This window comes from Microcaecilia unicolor, chromosome 6, assembly GCF_901765095.1.
Source record: "Microcaecilia unicolor chromosome 6, aMicUni1.1, whole genome shotgun sequence".
Lineage (NCBI taxonomy): Eukaryota > Metazoa > Chordata > Amphibia > Gymnophiona > Siphonopidae > Microcaecilia > Microcaecilia unicolor.
Window position 1 is genome coordinate 145,816,430 of NC_044036.1, and position 17,652 is coordinate 145,834,081.

The following is a 17,652-nucleotide window of genomic DNA, read 5'->3' on the forward strand; positions in this document are numbered from 1 at the left end:
ATCTTGAACTGTGTGGTTGAAGACAAGACAATACAGGGCCCACCACTGTCACTAGTTGGTCCTTCCTTTGTCACTTCTTATTAACCTCTTTTTTTTTTTTTTTTTAATCTGCTAGACAGTTTTGATTGTGGCTGTACATGCTGAGAGAACAAGAACTTTTAGTTGAGCTTGTGCAGGTGAGGGAGGCACTGAGAAAGTATTTTCCACAAGGTATTAGGGGGTGGGGGGATAGTTAAGCAGCTGAATGAATTCTGAAGGTTTTCCCTTTTCTGACCTTGAAAAAGTAGCAAGCAAATTGCACACTTTAATTTAATTTATTTATTTATTGGGATTTATTAACCGCCTTTATGAAAACATCCACCCAAGGCAGTGTACAGCAGGTACAGTTTAACATAAAACTTACATTTTGTTAACAGCATAACAATAGTAAAATAACCAAGGATAAATATAAATACAATAATTGAGGCAAACTTGAAAAAAGTAGATTGAAACCTAATAATAGAACTGTGAAATGATCCATACATGGCAGTGGCAACTAGACGCTCTAAGTTGTGGTGGTTATTTTAAAACTCATCTTTATTGAAAGTTTATGAGCATATTTCAACTCAACATTTGTCAATTTTCAAACATAAGCTGAGTTTACCCGTCAGATTTTACATTTTAGTTTACTTTGAGGCTCATTTTCAAAGCACTTAGCCTTCCAAAGTTCCATAGGTTTCTGTGGAACTTTGGAAGGCTAAGTGCTTTGAAAATATGCCTATTTGCCACCACCCGGCCCCTCCCTCCCTCAATTTATTTTATTTATTGATTTATAAAACTTATACCCCCACCTAAATACTAGGCAATTTACAGCAAAACACTCATAATAAAAAGAACGAATAAAAACATATTAATACAAAACAAGCATATCCCAACACAACTGCACATTCACTGTTCAAACTACAAAGTCATCATACATTAAAAGCCTGGGAAAAAAAATCTCTTTAGATCTTTCTTAAACTGTTTCAAAGAAATACAATATCGCAACTCCCTTCTTTCATTGTTAAGGATGTTCAGTAGAAAGAGAATGCCCTGTTTAAAGGTAGCTAGTGTAGGTTAGGGAGATGCCTGGTGGAGTGCCCTAGACACATGGATTTGAGTGCATTCCCTTATTTCTACCTCCTTGGCTTAGGTTTCCATGTTATTGCATGGAAAGGGTATATTTCTTTTGAAGCCTGACTCTTCAGTTGCCTGCTAACAGTTGCATAGCAGTGCTATGGGCCAGTGTGCAAATGAGTTGCTTGTGGCAGTAGCACTTTTGAGCTAGGAAGGAGACAGGTAGAGCCACTTAATTCATCTGCTTTGTCAACCGCTGCTTATAATTTATATGCCATTGTGGTGCCAGCCCTATAGAACTGACCAGCAGGAAGCAGCTGGCATCAAACTTGCACCTTGCATTACAAAGCAGAATGCGGAGTACCTCAAGGATCACCACTATCACCGATCCTTTTCAACCTAATGATGACCCCACTAGCCAAATCCTTATCCAACCAAGGCCTTAACCCTTTCATGTATGCAGACAATGTCACAATATACATTCCTTACAAACATGATCTGACAGAAATCACCAACGAAATCAAGCTCAGCTTGAATATCATGGACTCATGGGCAAACACATTTCAACTAAAACTCAACACAGAAAAAACACACTGTCTCATCCTCTCATCCCAATACAATACGAACAAACCCACAAACATAAACACCCCAGATTATACCCTCCCTATCTCAGACAGCCTGAAAATTCTCGGTGTTACAATCGACCGTAACCTCACACTAGAGAACCAAGTGAAATCTACAACAAAGAAAATGTTCCACTCAATGTGGAAACTCAAACGCATGAAACCATTCTTCCCGAGGGAAACATTTCACAACTTGATACAATCAATGGTCCTAAGCCATGTAGACTACTGCAACGGAATTTATGCGGGATTCAAAGAACAAATTATAAAGAAACTTCAGACCGCTCAAAACACGGCAGCCAGGCTTATATTTGGAAAAACACGATTTGAAAGCACCAAACCCCTCCGAGAAAAACTGCACTGGCTCCCAATCAAAGAACGTATTGCTTTCAAAATCTGCACCCTGGTTCATAAAATTATCTACGGCGAAGCCCCGGGATACATGACAGACCTCATAGACCTACCAACCAGAAACACAACAGGATCAATATGAACATACCTAAATCTCCACTACCCAAGCTGCAAAGGACTCAAATACAAATTAACCTATGCATCCAGCTTTTCCTACATAAGCACACAACTATGGAACGCATTACCAAAAACCGTGAAAACAACTTATGATCACCTAAACTTCCGGAAATCATTAAAAACTAACCTGTTCAAAAAGGCATACCCTACCGACCCAACTTAAATGCCTGTACCCTGCAACACAACGCAACCAAAGCTCGTAATGGACATATAATAACTCTTCCTCTCTACGATTCTCTTCCTCTCTACGATTCCCTAATGTGTCTGTACACACGAACCTTATTCTACCACAACATTGCTGTATTTATTCATACCGGAATTGGTGAACGCCTTTACAGTACTATGTAAGCCACATTGAGCCTGCAAATAGGTGGGAAAATGTGGTATATAAATGTAACAAATAAATAAATAGCTGAAGAACACAAGCCCAGCATCAAAACGCTCAAACTATTACACAGTTTCTGCCCCGATAATGAGAACTATGTGCTTAACCCTCTTCCCTTTTTACCCCCTATAATACAGGCTTGAAGCCCCATTCTGTGCCCACAAACCCCCTGTGTGACATCACATGCAAAGTGGCCCCCAAAATGAACAGATGCTAAAATCCGAAGGGCGTCCTAATTAAAGGCGAGAAAAAACATTCTCATGTTAAATGCAAGTTGGGCTGCTTGAAAAGGCTGTTTGTCCTCCAGCTATTCTGACAGTTTATGTTAGGCGGTAGGGAGTAGCCCCAGAAAGGAAAACAGACCTTTGACAGAGGCTTTAGGGAGGGGATCAGAAATGCAAGTTTTATCAGGATATTTCAGCATTTTAAGGTTGACTACTGACCTGACAACAGCACTGCACTGAGACCTTTTTTGTGTGCATTCAATTGTGAGAAGTAAACAAGCCGATTTGTATCCTGTGTTTGGTAACTGGGTGGAGAGCACAGTTTGGCAACTTGCTTTGCTTTTAAATTCTTTCTTGGACAATGGGCCCTGTATACTTTTATATCCTGACTTTCTAAATGCAGAATGCTAATAACAAACTTTTCTAGGCAATAGCTGAGATGCATCGGAACATTTTATCAAGTGTGTTTTGGGCATTAAATATTCAGCATAAAATACTTAGCCAACGCACAGAGAAGTTGGACAAGTTTGATCTGAAATGAAGTTGTTTTTTTTTTAATAATGGAAATGTGCAGGTCTATAATACAAACAAGGTATTTCAAACTAGAGCCAACAGTTAGAGGTGTTATCTGGAAAACAGTGAAATATTCCTGCTTGTTTACATTTTAATTACCAGCTTTTCAAAGGTTTCTTTTCCCCCATTGTGCAATTTGGCTTTTAGTGGGAAAATCGTACAGATTTTTGTTCTTTGAAGGCAAAGCTTATGAAATAACCACCGCTAGAAGTACTAGTTGTCCATTATTCATATACCATTACAAGATGAGGTGATGTAGAAAAGTTCCCGTCACCCCCAAGATGTAATTTATTGAAAAAAAATGGCGCAAATTGTAAGGTTACCAATTCTGATCTTAAAAAATGCCAATTCCCCCTTCCCCCCCCCCCCCCCACTCTACATCTTCCAGCTCCCATTTCTCCTCCCACTCCTTCTGTGCTTCCTGGTCTCCACCCCACCCCACCCCTGCCTGCCCTGTCATTTTGGGGGAGATTCTATATATGGCACCTAAAAAAAAAAAAAAATCCACACGGAAAACATTTAGGCGCGTTATATAGAATACGCTTCGTGAATATCCCAGCACCTAAAACTATGCACTTCCATTTACACCATTGAAAACATGGCGTAAATCCATATTCTATAACTATATGTGTACATAAGCATCACCATGCTGGGACAGACCAAGGGTCCATCGAGCCCAGCACCCTGTCACCAACAGCGGCCAAAAGAACAAGCAATTTGTCCCGCCCATCCTAGAAACACGGTATTATTCCCTCGTCCATTCAATAACATTCTATGGCTTTTTCCTCCAGGAAGCCGTCCAACCCTTTTTTGAAGTCCGCTAAGTTAACCGCCTTAACCACCTTTTCTGGCAGCAAATTCCAGAGTTTAACTACGCGTTGAGTGAAGAAAACTTTTCTCCGATTCGTTTTAAATTTACCACACTTGCAGCTTCATTGCATGCCCCCTTGTCCTAGTATTTTTGGAAAGCGTAAACAGATGCTCCACATCGTAAATTTCAGACTGCCCACAAAATGCCCATTTTCGCCTTTGCACATTAGAAGTTAAGCACACTGCCTTACAGAATACACTTAGCGAGTTGTGCATGTAAATTCTAATTATTGCCAACTAGTTTTTTGCAAAAACTTCATTGGCTACCAGTACAATACAGGGCTAAATTTAAAACTCTGTCTCATCTCCAAGGCCCTGAAAGGAAATGGCCCCAAGTATCTGAAGAATAGGATGATCCTCCACACACCGCCAAAGACACTAAGGTCCTCTCAAGGACTTTCACTAACTACACCCTCCCCAAAAGACATTACACGATGTGATACCTGCAAGCAAGCCTTCTCCAGAGTAGCCCCCACACTCTGGAATGCATTGCCTGAAAGGCTCCGCTTAACACAAGACTATCTCCAGGAAGCAGAGAAAGCTTGGCTCTTCAACTAGGCCTTTAATGGAAGAAATAACTAACTTGTTAGTCTCTCTCACACACACAAGGATTGACTCAGGCTTCACATACTGCAGCGGGACATGTTTATCCACTCCTAGCCTAACTGAGATAATATTTAACCATCTCTCTAACCTCATGTGCAACTTTCTTCAAATCAGTCACCTTACTTTCAAATTCTTCCTACTTTCTTACTCATCTATATGTTACAACTTTGCCTTACCCTTCACTACCAATTATAATGTTCTATTATGTATTGTGTTGTTATTGCAAGTAGTATATCATGCCATATTTTGTATTGTTGAATATTTTTACTGCTGTAATTGCCTGTTGCTCATGTTTGATCTATTCTTACTGTACACCGCCTTGAGTGAATTCCTTCAAAAAGACGGTAAATAAACCCTAATAAATAAAATAAATTAGTGCTCATTATTGCTTAAGTGTTATCAACGCTAATTAGCTTGTTAAGCCAATTAAGTCATGTGCGGTGTTATAAAATCCGTCTGGATTTCGGCACAGATCTCTTGGCGCTATATAGAATCCAGGGGTTTATCTCTAAATTGAAGAGGTGAAGCTACACAGAACAGCCCGGCCCTCATTTCTGTAGCACTACTGGACATATGCAATGTTGAATACATAATATACAGGTACTTTCTCTCTATCTAGTGGGCTCACATGTAAGGTGGGGGGGGGGGGGTGGTACCTGGGTCAATGGAGGATTAAGCGACTTGTCCAGGGTCACAAGGAGCTGCAGCTGGAATCAAACCCAGTTCCCTAGGATCTCAGCACACTGCACTAACCATTAGGCTACTCCTCCACTCCCAGCTCTTGGGTATTCAGAGTACAAATGCTTGCAGGCTCTCCTGAGGCCTCCAAAGTCTTCCTCTTTACATTGAAGTGGCACCCAGGATAGTGGTGGTGGGGGGGGGGGGGGCGGGCAGTGAGCATGTTAAGTCTCAGCCCCTCGTGCTTAGCATCAGGCAGGTGGTTAGTGGGACTGTAACTCTTGATTACCACAAGGTACCACTTTAAATTGAAAATCCTCTATATTACAGACCTACTTAACTGTACCAGAATTGTAGCTCACCTTGAGCATAGGTTTGGAAAGTTGAATAATAAAATCCAAACTCTAAACCTTTCGGAGCTATTAAGGTTATTTTTTCAAACCTTATTTTTTGCTGTAAACTTGTATAGCTTTCAAAACGTGATGATCGCATGTCATAAAAATTAAAAATGTGTTAAAGAATATAGTCAGTCAGCAGCAGAGCTATATACTACTACTCAAAAGACCCAAGTTTATACCTAGGCCAGATGGTAAAGTGGGGATTTTGAAGATGGGTGTATATTCCTGAGTCATAGGGAGTCCTAGCCATGGCTTAATGGCGTCACCTACTGGTTGGAGCTAAAAAGTACGCACACCAGGTTCTTTAGGGAACTGTGGTCTGTAACTTCTGGTCAGGAATGGTCATTGCAGTGACTGAGCTGGAAAGGTTATTTTAAAAAATTTAGAAAAATTCATTTGGTGGTTGTAAATGAAAGCTCGTGGCGTCATTCCCAATAGAGGTTGACTTTAGTTGAGCAAAATTGCAGGAGGAAACTGTTGGGCTAAAATTAACTGAAGCAAACAAGCATGGTAGTTGTAATCTGGAAATTTACAATGGCTCTTACTAGTTCCCAAATTTGGTCCACAAGGGCTGCAACCCAGTTGGGATTTCAAGACTTCTGCAATGAAAATATGCATGACATAGATTTGCTTGCACTGCCTCCATTGTACACAAATATAGGTGATGCACATTTGTTGTAGAAATTCTGAAAAATAAACTGGGTTGTGCCCCCCCCCAGGCCCAGATTTTGAGGACCCCTGCTGTAGTGCATGATCTTCTGAATATGGAATCCATGTGACCTTCAACACTAGAATTTAAATATACAAATTAAACCATTTTAGAATAATATTGCACATCACTAAAGCTAATGATATTTGCTTGCTTGTGGCCCTTTGCTGCCAGACATTATGATTTTCAGACAGGCAATTTGAGTCAAAACTTCTTGTGGTGGGCCTGTGGTGCAATAAGACCTCATTCACAACTGCTTGGGGTTCCCCCCCCCTCGACGTTTTATAATCCCTACTACCATCTTGTCCAGCCTTTGTAGTGACGTTGCTTGGCTTAGGGCCGCAGAGTGTGGCCTCCCTCCAGATCCCAGAATGTGCTACTCTTTTAAGTTTGGCCGCATTGAATGAGTCTTCCTCTTTCAAGGGAATGTGACCATCACCTCTACAACATCTCATATCCCATCAGGAATCAAAACCAGGTCTCTCGCATGGTGCATGTGCTACTGAGCCACCAGGCTGACCGTGGCCTTTGCCCGGATTAAATGTATCCATTTGTAATGTCTTAGATATAATAACTTGGCAAGTGGTTAGTCTGCTTCTGGGAGGGAGATCCAGGTAAGGCACTGGCACAGGGCACCGAAGCTCAAGGGCATCAAAAGGCGACCTCACCGGCTCATCCTTCACAGCGGTGAGAGTGTTTTCCTTTGCTCTCACTAAAAATTGACTCTGAGCCCAAGAACACTTTGAGCTGGCCTTGTGCTCAGGTGAATTCTGCTGTCAGATATAGTAGACACTCATTCTTGCTAGCGTATATGGGTGTACAGTCTCGCACTATAGTGAAGCACACTATTTTATTAATTTTCTACCATGGGTCAGTTCATTATATCAAGGTTTTCTTTTGCCACGATGGCAGGAAAAGAGCAGCACCAGGTAGGCAGGTGTTCATTTTAGCACAGGAATGCACAATTCCAGTCCAGCTTTTCTGGAAACCATAATGTGTAAATTAGTTAAGCTGTTACACCTTATCCACCCAAGGCCTTAACCCATTTATCTGAGCTGATGACATCACATTATACATCCCCTTCAAACATGATCTGGCGGAAATCACCAATGAAATCAAGCTAAGTTTAAACATCATGAACTCATGGGCAAATGCATTCCAACTAAAACTCAATACTGAAAAAACACATTGTCTCATCATCTCATCCCAATACAATACATACAAACCCACAAACATTAACACCCCAGGATACACCCGCTGTATCTCAGACAGTCTGAAAATTCTCGGAGTAACAATCGACCGTAACCTATCACTAGAGACCCAAGCGAATTCCACCATAAAGAAAATGTTTTTCTCAGTGTGGAAACTCAAACGTGTGAAACCATTCTTCCCGAGGGAAATATTTCATAACCTGGTACAGTCAATGGTACTAAGCCACATAGATTACTGTAATGGAATCTATGCGGGATGCAAGGATCAAATCATAAAGAAACTTCAGACCGCCCAAAACACAGCAGCCAGGCTTATATTTGGAAAAACATGTTTTGACAGCGCCATACCACTCCGAGAAAAACTTCATTGGCTACCAATCAAACAACATATCACTTTCAAAATCTGCACAACTGTCCATAAAATTATCTACGGCGAGGCACCTGGATACATGGCAGACCTTATCGACCTGCCAACCAGAAACACTACAAAACCTGCACGATCATACCTAAACCTCCACTACCCAAGCAGCAAAGGACTCAAATACAAATCCACCTATGCATCCAGCTTTTCCTACCTAAGCGCACAACAATGGAACGTATTACCAAAAGCAGTAAAAACTATGCTAGACCACCTACATTTTTGGAAAGCACTAATGTTCAGAAGAGCATACCCCACCGACCCAACATAAAAATACCTGGACATTTGCAACACAATGAGGTATATTTTCAAAGCACTTAGCCTTCCAAAGTTCCATAGAAACGTATGGAACTTTGGAAGGCGAAGTGCTTTGAAAATATGCCTCAATGTAACCAAAGACCATAACGGACATTACCTGACTCTTCTTCCCCCTTTCCCTCCCTAAATTCCCCCCAATTGTACCTACCAAACATTCTACCACAATATCACTTCGTATTCATTCATACCATGCATTTGTTCAGACCAGAATCGGCTAACACTGTTAACAGTTATATGTAAGCCACATTGAGGTGGGAAAATGTGGGATACAAATGTAACAAATAATAATAATAAATATATGAAAATAGATCTCATGAAGACTGGACTGGTCTGTCACTCAGGAGGGGCTGGTACTGTATAGTCCCCCAGTGTTAGCAGGCCCTTTGCTTTGAGCTATGGGCACTTCAGAATGTTGAGTATTATTAGGAAAGGAATGGAAAACAAACACAAGGATGTTATAATGCCGTTGTATCGCTCCATGATACATTGTGTCCAATTCTGGTCACCGCATCTCAAAAAAGATATAAAGGAATTAGAGAAGGTGCAGAGAAGGGCGACGAAAATGATAAAGGGAATGGAACGACTTCCCTATGAGGAAAGGCTGAGAAGGTTAGAGCTGTTCAGCTTGGAGAAAAGGCGGCTCTGGGGTGATATGATAGAAGTCAACAAGATAATGAGCGGATTAGAGCGGACAGATGTGAACCGTTTGTTTACACTTTCAAACAACAACAAAGCCAGGGGACACAAGATGAAGCTAGAATATGGTAGATTTAAAACAAATGAGAGAGGTTTTCTTTACTCAGCGTGTAGTTAGACTCTGGAACTTGTTGCCGGAGAATGTAGTGACAGCAGCTGGCCTTACGGAATTTAAAGGGGGTTTGGACAGATTCCTGAGGGAAAACTCCATTGAACATTATTTTTAAAAAAATTGGGGAGAAGGGGGTTGCCGGGTTCTTGAAGCCTGGATTGGCCGCTGTCAGAGACAGGATGCTGGGCTTGATGGACCCTTGGTCTTTTCCCAGTATGGCGGTGCTTATGTACTTATAATTTCCTGTTGCTGAATAAAACCTCAGATCAACATACCAAGAGAAATTCCAGCTGCAGGTTTAGGGAGTGCACCTAAGTAAAATAAGGGGAGGAGTCAGTAAATACACAAGATTTCCACTGGATTTTGGATTTGGTTTGCACCATTTTCAGTTGTAGCTCAAGCTGAGTTTCATTCAGGTACACTAGGTGATTCCCTGCCTCCCAGTGGGCTCCCAATCTGTTTGTACCTGAGGTAAAGGAGGTTAAGTGATCTCCCCAAGATCACAAGGAGAAGCAGTGGGATCTGAACTGTGCTTCCCTGGTTCTGAGCCTGCTGCTTTAATCATCGAGCTACTTCTGTACTTTAGATCTAGGGTTTTTGAGGGCTGCAGCCCAGACCGGTTTGCAGGATTTCCTGAGTGAATATGTGTGAGGGCTAACTGCATAGATTTGCATGCACTGTCTCCATTCTCTCTCTTGTATATTCATTCTGGAAATCCTAAACACTTGACTGGTTTGCAGCTTTTGTTTATCAGTGTAATAGAATTTCGATTAGTTATGGTTATTAATATAGTATTATAATATATAAATGTAGTTGTTGGTGGGATTTCTTTTTTTAATAAAGCATTTTAATATCCCATCGGTCTTTGGGGGAAAAAGTGGAATTATTTGCAGTTTCATGCCTTCCATTGGATCAACGTGAGCGTTAGCCAAGGATTATGATGGACACAGGCTTATTATACAATAAAGATCATTTAGGTCATGTCTGAGGAAGAAAATGCTGTGGGCTACAGTGTTCATGTACTAATAACCTCTCTGGATTCTCCTTTCCTTCCTGCTCCCTCCTTGATATGTTCCAGCGGTTTTCAAGTGGTTAATTTCCTTTGCACCACTGGTGGACATAATCTGCCAGATTCTATATATCGCGCCTCAATTTCTGCATGGAAAGTGAAACATATTCTAACAATGTGCTTGCATAACTTAATTGGTTAACTAGCTAATCAGTCCTGCCAATTGGATGTTAACAAGGAATTACGCGCAGAACTCACCAAGCGTACTCTGTAATATGGTGCTCATACATTTTAAGTCACATAGTTGAAAAGGGGGTGTGGCCATGGGCGGGGCATGGGCATTTCTAAAGTCATTGTACGCATTATAGAATACACTCACTTTGCGCATAATTTAGGTGTCTGGATTTGGTGTCAATGACCATGACTAAATTTGGAAGCGTGGAGAGGTGCTCGGCATATTCTATATGCCGCTTGGAAATTTAAGCCTATTCTATAAAATGTAGGCGTACTTTAGAGAATACGCCTATGAGTATTTTTTTTTCTGCGTGGAACTTTCAGACGCTATATATAGAATCTAGCTCAATATGGATAGGGTAAGATAAGACCTCTATCTTGATAAGGGTTCTTGGCAGATTAGGGATATTAGATACATTCCTTCTATTTATGGTTACCGCTGCGCAGTTGTTATCTTTCAATCGCCCAGATAATTACTGAGGAAATCTATTTGAGTATTTTTTGGCTAAGGTGCCAAAGTTGCTGACACAATGTGTTGATGATTTACACAACAAAAGCTTTTCTCTTACTGTAGAGAGGTAGATGAATCGAAGCAGCCATGGGGTTTTAATAGAACAAAAGGTAATAAATACAGGACAAAGCAGCAGCAAAATCCCGGAGCTTTTCCTTAACTTGAGCCAAGTGAATAGAGTCGGAAGCCTGAAGTGCTGTTCCTATTAAACCCTTGCATTCAACTAAGATGTTGTTTGCTAAATTATGAATGTGTGTAATTAAAATCCAGTGGCTGTTTCTATGAAAGATTTACAGTGTTATTTCATCGTTTGTCATGGCTAATTAACAATATTAGATGAAGTTTTTCTTCTTCAAAGGTCTGATTTTTTCCCCCCTCATTTATTTATGTCAGAAGTATAAAAAACAGAACACTCGAAAGCTTCTCTGCTACAGCGACATGTTCTCTTAACACCGCCAAGGTTCAAATTCCTCTGAGCAGCAGCTACTTTCTCATCTGTACAGTGGGAATAATTAAAATATTCCTAAGGCCCCTGAGGCAAAGTTGTAGATATATAGGTGAAGCTTTAAGATAAGTACATTTGCCATTAAGTAGATGATGGTTATAGAGGCCCTTATCCAATTCTTCTGCTACCTCTCAATTGAATGCTTCTAAAAATACATGTATGAAAAAGAAAATTTGAGTAAAAAGTGAAATTTTGAGTACCTTGTACAGCTAAACTTGTCTAGGCGCTGGGCATATCTCGTTGTAAGAGGTGCCAGAAGATTGGAGAGTGGCCAATATGACGCCAGTTTTTTTTTTTTTTAAAGGCTTCAGAGGTGATCTGGGAAATTATAGACTGGTGAACCCGACGTCGGTGCTGGGCAAAATGGTAGAGTCTATTATAAAGAACAATTTACGGAGCATATACATGAGCATGGGTTAATGAGACCAAGCCAACATGGATTTAGTCGAGGGAAATCTTGTCTCACCAATCTATTACATTTCTTTGAAGGGGTGAATACACATGTGGATAAAGGTGAGACAGTCACTTATATATCTGGATTTTAAAAAGGTCCCCTGGGAAACAGTGATCATAACATGATCAAGTTTCAGCTGCTGTCTAGGATGAACCTGCAAAGGAAATCTACTGTAGCTGCATTTAATTTTTGAAAGAGCGACTATAATAAAATGAGGAAAATGGTTAAAAGAAGCTAAAAGGATTGGCTGCTAAGGTTAGGACACTAAATCAGGCGTGGACGTTTTTGAAAAATACCATCTTGGAAGCCCAGACCAGATGTGTTCCACATATTTGCAAAGGTGGAAGGAATAGAAAATGACAGCCAATAAAAGGTGAAGTAACATAAGCACTGGCAAGTCAAATGCAAAGCATTAATAAAGAAGGCTAAAAGAGAATATGAAGAGAAACTTTCCGCAGAAGCTAAAACTCACAGTAACAACTTTTCCAGGTACATCAGAAGCAGAAAACCTACAAGAGAATCCATGGGATTGTTAGATCATGAAAGAGTAAAAAAAGGCGCTCAGGGAGGACAGAGGCTAAATTGGAGAAACTGAATGAATTTTTTGCTTTGGTCTTTACAATCTGCCTGTACCAGAAACGGTTTTCAAGTGTGATGATGCGGAGGAACTGAAAGAAATATTGGTGAACCTGGAAGGATGTACTGAACCAAATTGACAAATTAAGCAGTAGCAAATTACCTGGACCGGATGACATACATCCAAGCGTACTCAAAGAACTCGAGCATGAAATTGCTGATCTGCTGTTAGTAATATGTTACCTGTTTTTAAAATCGTTTGTAGTACCTGAAGATTGGAGGGTGCCAATGTAATGCCGATTTTTAAAAAGGGCTCGAGGGGTGATCCAGTAAGCCTGACATCTGTGCTGAGCAAAATAATGGAAGCTATTATAAAGAAGAAAATTATGGAACACATAGACACACATGGTTTAATGGGACAGAGTCGACATGGGTTCATAAGAACATGAGTAGCCATACTGGTTCAGACCAGTGATCCATTTAGCCAGTATCTTGTTTTCCAAACAGTGGCCAAGCTAGGTCACAAGTACCTGGCAGAAACTCAAATCATGGCAACACTCCATACCACAAATCCCAGGGCAAGCAGTTGTTCTCATGTCTGTCTCAATAGCAGACTATAGACTTTTCCTCCAGGAATTTGTCTAAGCCTTTTTTAAACCCAGATACACTGACCGCTGTTAACCACATCCTCCGGCAAAGAGTTCCAGAGCTTAACTGTTTAAGTGAAAAAAACACTTCCTCCTATTTGTTTTAAAGTCTCACGCAATAACCGAGCGATAATGGTCTACGCGCGTAAAATGCCGATTACCGCTCAATTACAGCTCGCACACCAGAAAATAAAAATATTTTCCAGCGTGCATAGCACACGCACGTCAGAAATGAAATTACCGCAAGGGTCACGCGGTAGACGGGCGGTAACTCAAAATTGATGCACGTTGGGCGTTCATAGGTGCCTATGCAGCTTAGTAAAATGGCCCCTAAGAGTGCTGTTTGGAACAGCGAGGGGCTTCTTGATCATCTGGGTGCAGTTTTGGGAACCACTGCTGTAGATGGTGTGAGAATTTGGGGAAACACTCTGTGAGTGCTGAAATCCTAATATTTCTCCCCAGAAGGAATGAACCACACAAAGGCAGGCTGCAGTGCACTGGTACAGATCCCAAAAACCTATAGTTCCATACATTTAAATCTCTCAGACATATTGCACACATCTTATTCAAGTTTGTCTTCCTCTGGAACTTGCTATTTTTCTGTGTGTTTATGTTGGTTTTTATATACCTTTGAATTATTTTAAGAGTTATGGTAATTTCATTATGCTTTATTTTATTATTCTAATGTTTTTTTGTTCCAAAAGCTTTTGAGAATTAATAACACTATAACCCACCAATCAGGTGTTAACATTGTGCCAAAAACTTGCAGTGGTGTAAGGAAGGTTGAATAAAACAGTTTCAGTATTACCATAATAAGTTAATAACAATAGAAATAGAAGTATCCATAGTAAGTCTTCTAAAAACAAGATAATCATATTAGTAATCGGCTCAAGTCAGTAGTACACACACGAAACCACGGACCGCATGATTTACTTCAGAGCTGTTAATATAACACAATACAGTAATGAATACAGATGCTGTTACCAGTTTTGCCTACCCATATTAAAATATGTATTTGCTATAGGGCTCATTTTCAAAGCACTTAGACTTACAATGTTCCATAGGTTACTATATAAGTCTAAGTGTTTTAAAAATACGCCTCCACGTGTGTCCACATGTTAATTCTGTACTTTTTTTTTTAATTCACTCTTTACCTTGCCTTGAGCTTTTGAAAGAAAAGCAAGTTGATAAAGTAAAAATGTGATAAAAGGAAGTGAAACTGTGGAGTCGGGGTGAGAATGGGATGGGGAATGAATGAGCTAGAGTCAGGAGGAATAGAAAGAAAGGGGCTGAATTAGGGAGAGGAGAAACTGCTTTGCTCCAGGCTCACCCTTTCCACCCTCTTCCAGGCTGCTAGGAAGGCAGGAGTTAAACAGGAGACACCTGCTGCTCTAAGTTTGAAAAGAAGTGGAGAATTGCATTTCAGGCTCTTGGTCCAGCAATTAAGCCCTGATCTTTCCTGCTAAGTTTTGCAACCTTTAGACCTGCCTATTCTGCTGTTCTAGCCACCCAGTTCCCCCCTCCCCCAGTGATAATTGTATACTGGGAAGTTTAATCTGGTGGATGAAATGGGGAGTGTTCATGAAAGGGCAAAAGGTGTCTCTTTGGTAGTTGTTTATTCTTTGTTTTTGGGGGGATTTTTTTTACAGCAGCAGGTGGCGACACAGCAGCTGGCTTTCCAACAGCAGCTCCTGCAGATGCAGCAACTCCAGCAACAACACCTCCTGAACCTTCAACGCCAGGGCCTGCTGACCATCCAGCCAGGACAGTCAGCCCTCCCCCTGCAGCCTCTCCCCCAAGGTACGTGAACCACAGCCAGAGGCTCAATGTGCCTGCAGTGAACTCTAAGCCTGGGCTTTTGCTGACCATAATTCCTGTAGCTTCACATCAACCCAATTGTTTTTTAAGGTAGACGGTACAGAGTTTGCTTTCTTTTCTGCTCGGTTTCATCATGTTTTACTGGCTTTATTACATGGCTGTTTTCCATAGAAAATAATGGAAAAATAACTGTATAGCATACTGTTGAGCTGAACTCTGATATTTAATCACTTCCAGATGTTTTATTGTCAAAATAAACACCAGAAAGTAATTTTGAAAACAACATGAACTTGGGGGCAGCTCATGATTTATGTTTGTCTTTTTTTTGTTCTATTTTTTTTTTTATTGTAAAATGCATGAATACCAGCGCATTGCTAGAAGCATCACAGGCTGTTTTCCAGTCCATCCACTGGACCCAAGTTTCAACTTTTCCGTTTTTTTTCCCCACAGTCTCCCCCCCATTGGGTTTCCTCACTGAGGTTCCTTGTTAGAGTGTATCAGTTAAGCTGTCCATAAGAGGACAATCGGGCAGTGACAGGACAGACTCGTGTAATGTGAAAGGAATGAACGTGGTGATGCATGAAGTGTAATCTTTGCAGGAACACATCGGAGACACCAGTAGGTGATTCAGCAGTCATTGCATTGATTGATACGCTCAGCTGTGCAGCGTGACGGAGCCTCAACATTAGGTGGGAACATATGTAAAACTGAAAGGGAGCTAAGGTTTCCTGTATATAAGTACCATGAGGCCATCTTGTCTGCCCAGTTTCAAGTATGTTACCATAGACTCCAGCTAACGTTTTGCTTCTAGGGAACCTCTATGCTATTCCCAATCATTCCTTGAATTCTGCTACTGGTTATTCTTGAATTCTACTACTACTATAAATCATTTCTATAGTGCTACCAGTCGTACGCAGCGCTTCACAATTGAACATGAAGAAAAGACAGTCCCTGCTCAAAAAGAGCTTACAATCTAAATCAGGACAGACAGACAAGACAAATAAGGGATAAGGGTAGGACGGACAGATAGGATACATAGGGAAAAGGGAATAATGAAGAGAGGAAGACAAGATAAGGTTACAAGCAAGTGACAAGTTAGGAATTAAAAGCAGCATCAAACAGGTAGGCCTTTAGCCCTGATTTGAAGGCGGCCAGGGATGGAGCTTGACGTAATGGCTCAGGAAGTCTATTCCAGGCATAAGGTGCGGCGAGATAAAAGGAACGGAGTCTGGAGTTAGCGATGGAGGAGAAGGGTGCAATTAGGAGAGATTTGCCTAGTGAATTCTAACACCGTTTTAGGGAGACCCAGTAATCAAAGGTGCTTTTAAGTTGCATCCTAGAGGGTAGGAGCATGATCATCCATTCCAAAACCAAGGCACCGTGTGTAGTAAAGATTAAGGGAATGGGATTTGATATACTTCCTTTCTGTGGTTACAGTCAAGTATGTAATTTTGTACCTGGGGCAACGGAGGGTTTAGTGATTTGCCCAGTCACATGGAGCTGCAGTGGGAATTGAACCCAGACACCCCCCCCCCCCCCCCCCCCCCCCCCGGTTCTCAGGCCTCTGGAATAACCATTAGGCGGCTACGCCACTGCACTTGAGAATTCCAGCTGGTTATAAAATAAGATTTTTTTTTTTTAATTTATGGAGAATATGTTTTTAAGACTGATGTAATTATGTGCTTTAAATCGGCTTTCTGCTTGCTTGGAGATGATCACCTGAGTATGGACGCACAAGGGCAAAGAGAGGTTGAGCAGCCCTGTCATTGAGTCAGTGACACCTGGGGCTCTGAAATTGAGTTCAACTTCCACAGAGAACCATCTGTCAACTGTCCACACAGCATACATTTTTTTTAAGCCTTCGTATTTGCCCATTGCGAAGGGGGCCTGTTCTGAAAAATGCAAGGATGCACTAGCCCGGTATCTCTCTTCGGTGCTGTAATGTCATGCTTTTCTGCAGCTGCCACAAGTGCAGGAAAACCTGCAGGAAGTTCTGATGAATTGCTGTTAAATTATAAAAACAATTTGGAGCATGAGCCTGTGCTGTGTGCATTTGTTTTTGCATTAAGTCTTTTTCTGTTTTAAGAAGTGGGCTACAGTTTATATTTTAACATGCATAATTACTAGCACATCCTCTAATATTGTAATTTCATAATCTTTGCTATTTTTCATGTTGGCACATCCATAATTTGGTTGTCATGTCCTAAGATACACAGCTGCTATTTCCATTTAACCCCCTCCACCTACTTAATTGTGTAGGGATCTCATCTCTTAGAAGTCTATTTACTAAGCTGCATTAGTATGCACTAAAAGCCACATTTATGCAAAGCTAACAGCGCATCATGATGGTTTGTGCAGCGGCCTGAGAATCTGGGGAGTTAGGTTGGAGTCCCACGGTAGCTCCTTCTGTTTCTGGGGAAGTTACTTAACCCTCCATGGTCCCAGTTACAAAAT

At 41.1% G+C, this 17,652-nt stretch overlaps 1 protein-coding gene across 15 annotated transcripts in view; it reads left to right on the forward strand.

Annotated features, from left to right (window-relative positions):
• FOXP1 (forkhead box P1) overlaps positions 1 to 17,652 on the forward strand; it is an 801,754-nt gene that overhangs the window by 646,770 nt on the left and 137,332 nt on the right. For 13 of the 15 annotated variants that reach the window (XM_030208061.1, XM_030208060.1, XM_030208059.1 and 10 more), the window contains one exon: positions 15,030 to 15,180. In XM_030208061.1, the coding sequence (XP_030063921.1) occupies positions 15,030 to 15,180 (151 nt within the window). The remainder of the gene's footprint in view (positions 1 to 15,029; positions 15,181 to 17,652) is intronic. The other 2 variants (XM_030208070.1, XM_030208071.1) reach the window with 1 other exon arrangement.